Below are 5,000 nucleotides of genomic sequence, written 5' to 3'. Positions count from 1 at the left end.
TGCATGTGTACATGTATGCGGGTGTGGATGCGTGTTGCTCTATACTGCATTTGTGCAAGTGAGTTGGTTGTGTGTGTGCTACATCCTTTGTGTGTGTTTAAGAGAGTGCATAGGCTTCAGTCAAATGTCCCAAAAGACATCACACATTTCAACACCGTTCTTGCCAGTAAAGACAACTGTACCAAAAAATGTAGAATGTAAGTATGTTTCTTAAACATATACATATGTGGTACATGATGCCTAAACCTCTTTGTTGTAAAAGGTTTGGAAATAAGAACATGCCCTATACAGAATAATGTATTTGCATATACCACAGACAAGCTATATGTACATACAGACATACTGTCCTGTTACGTATCTGCAGCTCTGGTCAGAGCATGAAGGGATTCCAAAGGTCAGGGCCGAAGCAAACATATAGGCCCATGTATATATATATATATATATATCTATATATATATATATATATATATATATCCACATCCACACACACACACACACACACACACACACACACATGTGTGTACACGGGTCACTGACGGTTAGGACACTCCGAATCAAACAATAAACAAGCCACCAGCAGCAGCAGCCAATGAGAAGGCAGCGTGGGGAACACTGAGTTCCGGAAGCTGTCTGGCGCGGCGGGTATTTTTAGCGCTATCGAGCGCTGGGTACGGGAGGTGACCTGCTTTAGCCACACTTACCCCAAATAAACAGCCAGCATTCCCTCTCTGCCATGCCTATTGATCAGTCTCGCCACCTGCTCATTCACAGAATTAGAGAGAGAGAGAGAGAGAGAGGGAAAGAGAGATAGGGAGAGAGAGGAAGAGAGAGAGGGAGAGAGCGAGGGATAGAAGGACAGAGGGGGAGAGAGAGAGATAGGGAGAGGAAGAGAGCTGCCACATCCGACGTGAGCGTGTCACGTGAGAGTGTCATGTAGACATGTCTCATTGGCAAGTGTGTGGGTAGCCACTGTTTATTGCTTCTTTGCCTGTGTATATGTCTCCCCTCTCAGACCTGTCTATCAGCTTTATATAGTTCTGTTTTCACTGAGTGGACGGCTGTTGTGCTCTAGACCCCCTCCCCTCCCTCCCTCCTCCTCCTCCTCCTCTTCTCTCTCACTCTGTCTATTTTTGGTATGTTTGTGTCATTCAGGAACTCAAGGTTATTTCCCATACAGACGCAGTCCCCAGGCTCTCCATCACTGTCCACTCTGTTCCCACTTTCTCCCAGCATCCTCTCTCTCTCTTTCTCTCTCTCTCTCTCTCCATCTCTCCATCTCTCTCATATTGTGTTCTATTCCATCACCCACTCCATCAAGGTCTACCCTCCGACCTCATCTGCTTCATCTCACACTTTTTTTCTCTTCCTCACCTTTTTTCCTCATCCTCCCCTCCTTCTCTTCCTCCATGCACATCCCATAATCCTCTGTGCACCCAGCATCCCCCCCTCCTTTTTTTCCTCTGTTAGTGAGTGAGTGTGTCACCTGAGTGAGGGTCCCTGTGAGTGAGTGAGTGAGTGAGTGAGTGAGTGAGTGAGTGAGTGTGTGTGTGTGTGTGTGTGTGTGTGTGTGTGTGTGTGTGTGTGTGTGTGTGTGTGTGTGTGTGTGTGTGTGTGAGTGTGATGAATGAGTTGAGTGAGTGTGTGCTCTGAGTGTGGTGAGTGAGTAAGTGAGTGAGTGTGTGAGTGAGTGCTCTGAGTGTGGTGAATAAATGAGTTGAGTGAGTGAGTGAGTGAGTGAGTGAGTGCTCTGAGTGAGGTGAATGAGTTCAGTGAGTGAGTGAGTGAGTGAGTGAGTGTATGCTCTGAGTGTGGTGAATGAGTTCAGTGAGTGAGTGAGTGAGTGAGTGAGTGAGTGAGTGAGTGAGTGAGTGTGTGCTCTGAGTGTGGTGAATGAGTTCAGTGAGTGAGTGAGTGAGTGAGTGAGTGAGTGAGTGTGTGCTCTGAGTGTGGTGAATGAGTTGAGTGAGTGAGTGAGTGAGTGAGTGAGTGAGTGAGTGATTGTGTGCTCTGAGTGTGGTGAATGAGTTGAGTGAGTGTGTGCTTTGAGTGTGGTGAGTTGTTCTGTAGCTCCCAGCAGGTTCGTTGTGTCCCCACAGCCGCGTCTGTCTGTCTGTCTGTCTGTCTGATGGGGACACAGGCTTACGTAAGGCCCGGTGTTAGTCCGCAGGTGCCCTCTGTCCCCTTCAACCACCGAGACAGACAGACAGACAGAGAGAGAGAGAGAGAGAGAGAGAGAGAGATGGAGAGCAGGCATGGGCTTGTGCAGCAGCTTACATAAGATGCAGCTTAGCGGCGGATGTGTGATTATGACTATAACACCGGGTAACATTACCCCATGCTGGTTCTGGTGCTGTTCGCAGGAGCACCCTGTTCCCTGCAGAGTGGCGTTCGTAATGAACAGGCTGTACTGCAGCACACTGGGAGAATAATTAGAATTACAAACAAGCATGTTAAATAGAAATGACCGGAATAGGAAAAGAGTCGCAAAGAACTGTGGGAAATGCTGGTGAGAGGAAGAGTTGAGAGAAATGCTGCAACAAATCATAGAATGTTCTATTGTTCTTTTTTTGCTTTGATGTGTGTGTGTGTGTTGTGTGTGTGTGTGTGTGTGTGTGTGTGTGTGTGTGTGTGTATGTATGTTTGTGTGTGTATGTTTGCGTGTGTGTGTGTGTGTGTGTGTGTGTGTGTGTGTGTGTGTGTGTGTGTGTTTGTTTGTGTGTGTCCGCGTGTGTTTGCCTTTATGTGTGTGTGTGTGTCTGTGTCTGTGTGTGTGTGTGTGTGTGTGTGTGTGTGTGTGTGTGGTGTGTGTGTGTTGGTTTTGTCATCTTGCCAAAGCAGCTGAATTTCCAATACACAGAGGGCTGAGGAGGAAGAAAGGCAGTGAGTAGATAGATGATAGAACGATAGATGAAAGAGAAGGAAGTATAGAGGGCAAGCAAAAGCACTCTCTCTTTCCTTCACATACTGTATACATCATGTTTGTAGTGCTGGGGATGTGCCCTGAGAGTGTGTGTGTGTGTGTGTGTGTGTGTGTGTGTGTGTGTGTGTGTGTGTGTGTGTGTGTGTGTGTGTGTGTGTGTGTGTGTGTGTGTGTGTGTGTGTGTGTGTGTATGTGTTGACTAATGGAGTCTCCCATGTTTTGGTTGCAGCTGGTCAAGAAGAAGGCAGGCAGCGGGCTTCTCCAGAGGCTAGACAGGGGTAGCCCCATCACCATGGCAACCCAGCTCAGGGTGAGTGACACCTCGTCTCATCCTCGACCCAACACACATGACTGGACATCACCTGCCCACTTGATGACCAATATCACCACCCCAGAACTGACACACCAACAAATGATTATGAAGTCTCCGCTGAAGAAGATGGACTCAGCTGGACTCAGAACCCAGTGTGCCTATACGCTGTCCTCCTACTCTCCCTCCTTCTATTAGCTGCCCATAGAACAGGTCATCACACTTTACTTGGACGGTCCACTACAGACTACTTGGGGGCAGCCGTGGCCTACTGGTTAGCACTTCGGACCTGTAACCGGTGGGTTGCCGGTTCGAACCCCGACCAGTAGGCACGGCTGAAGTGCCCTTGAGCAAGGCACCTAACCCCTCACTGCTCCCCGAGCACCGCTGTTGATGAAGGCAGCTCACTGCGCCGGGATTAGTGTGTGCTTCGCCTCACTGTGTGATGTGTGTGTTTCACTAATTCACGGATTGGGATAAATGCAGAGACCAAATTTCCCTCACTGGATCAAAAGAGTATATATACTTATACTTATACTTACTTATATACCTATAGATGCTCTGAAGCTGAAGCTATCTGCTGAAAGGGTAGCGCTAGGGAATTGTTAAGGTGAGGTGAAGACTTGAATTTCAGCAACCCATCTGGAAAGGCTCTCTACGTCAACTATCCAGATAACAGACCCTAATGTGAATGTTGGGAAAAGTGCAAAGGTCAGTCTATGAGCAAAGTTCTCGTGCATGAACTAACAGCATCATGTGTGTGTGTGAGAGCTTTATGTTTTTAGGACCTTTCTCATGGTATTAAATTTGCAAATAGATTTTTGCATTGTTAAGCAAGCTTCAGTTCGACTTGACTTTGCCTTTTCCCCCCGCAATTAAATTAGATCATTAGAGAGTGGTACCGAACTTGTGATCTACGCTTGCCCCCCAGTCCAGATTGTGACTCGGTGTCCAACACCACCAGGCCTGACCAAACATGAGCCCATTTATCTGTGATGGGGATCTAAGAGTGTAATTATTACCAAGAAATTGCCTGCAGGCAGTATTTACCCGGAGTGCTTACATGGGACTAATCCATAGAATCTTCCCGAGAGCAGCTTTTTTGTGGAGCGATAGTGGCCAGCGCGCGTGGTTTCTCTCCGCCACGTCGTCTGGGGATTAGCGACCGCCAGGCTACATCAGACCAGGCCCACAGCAGCGCTGCAGATGCCCGACCACAAAAACCAAACGTCAAAAACCAAACTGGCCAACCAGTGGTTGTGGATGATTCTTGGGAGAACCATAATCCGTTCCAAGAAGATGGATTCCTGGGAGGGTTCCGTAAAAAGGATGAGGGTGTCGTATGATAGGTAGGTGTTCGAGTGGAGACGCCATGTTGGGAGAAGGGGGGGGAGAAAGGGATAGAGAAAGATAGAGAGAAGGAAAGAGAGAGGGAAATGGAGCATAGGCTACAGGCCGAGGAGGAGAAAGAGAGAGGGAAATGGAGCATAGGCTACAGGCCGAGGAGGAGAAAGAGAGAGGGAAATGGAGCATAGGCTACAGGCCGAGTTTGTGGTTTTCTGTCATGAAAGTATAAGCCTAGATGAATGAACAATGAACAACGGAGCCAGTGTCTCCACACTGCTGCAGAATACTATACAGTGGCTGACATTGCTCACACACACACGCACATATGCAGACGCAGACACACACACACACACACACACACACACACACACACACACACACACACACACACACACATACAGACGCTCATGCCCAGTTGACAAT

The 5,000-nt window shown here is 48.0% G+C and overlaps 1 protein-coding gene across 1 annotated transcript in view; it reads left to right on the top strand.

Moving 5' to 3' along the window:
- LOC143123739 (unconventional myosin-XVI-like) overlaps positions 1-5,000 on the top strand; it is a gene marked incomplete at its 5' end in the record, with an annotated part of 48,595 nt that overhangs the window by 4,708 nt on the left and 38,887 nt on the right. The window contains one exon of the mRNA XM_076285031.1: positions 3,150-3,230. Within this exon, the coding sequence (XP_076141146.1) occupies positions 3,150-3,230 (81 nt within the window). The remainder of the gene's footprint in view (positions 1-3,149; positions 3,231-5,000) is intronic.

This window comes from Alosa pseudoharengus, unplaced genomic scaffold, assembly GCF_046254945.1.
Source record: "Alosa pseudoharengus isolate Yale_2024_CS ecotype anadromous, Long Island Sound unplaced genomic scaffold, YU_APseudo_1.1 YU_APseudo_1.1_scf_148, whole genome shotgun sequence".
Classification (NCBI taxonomy): domain Eukaryota; kingdom Metazoa; phylum Chordata; class Actinopteri; order Clupeiformes; family Clupeidae; genus Alosa; species Alosa pseudoharengus.
Note: the sequence above shows the minus strand (reverse complement) of the source record. Positions and strands in the feature narration are given on the sequence as shown.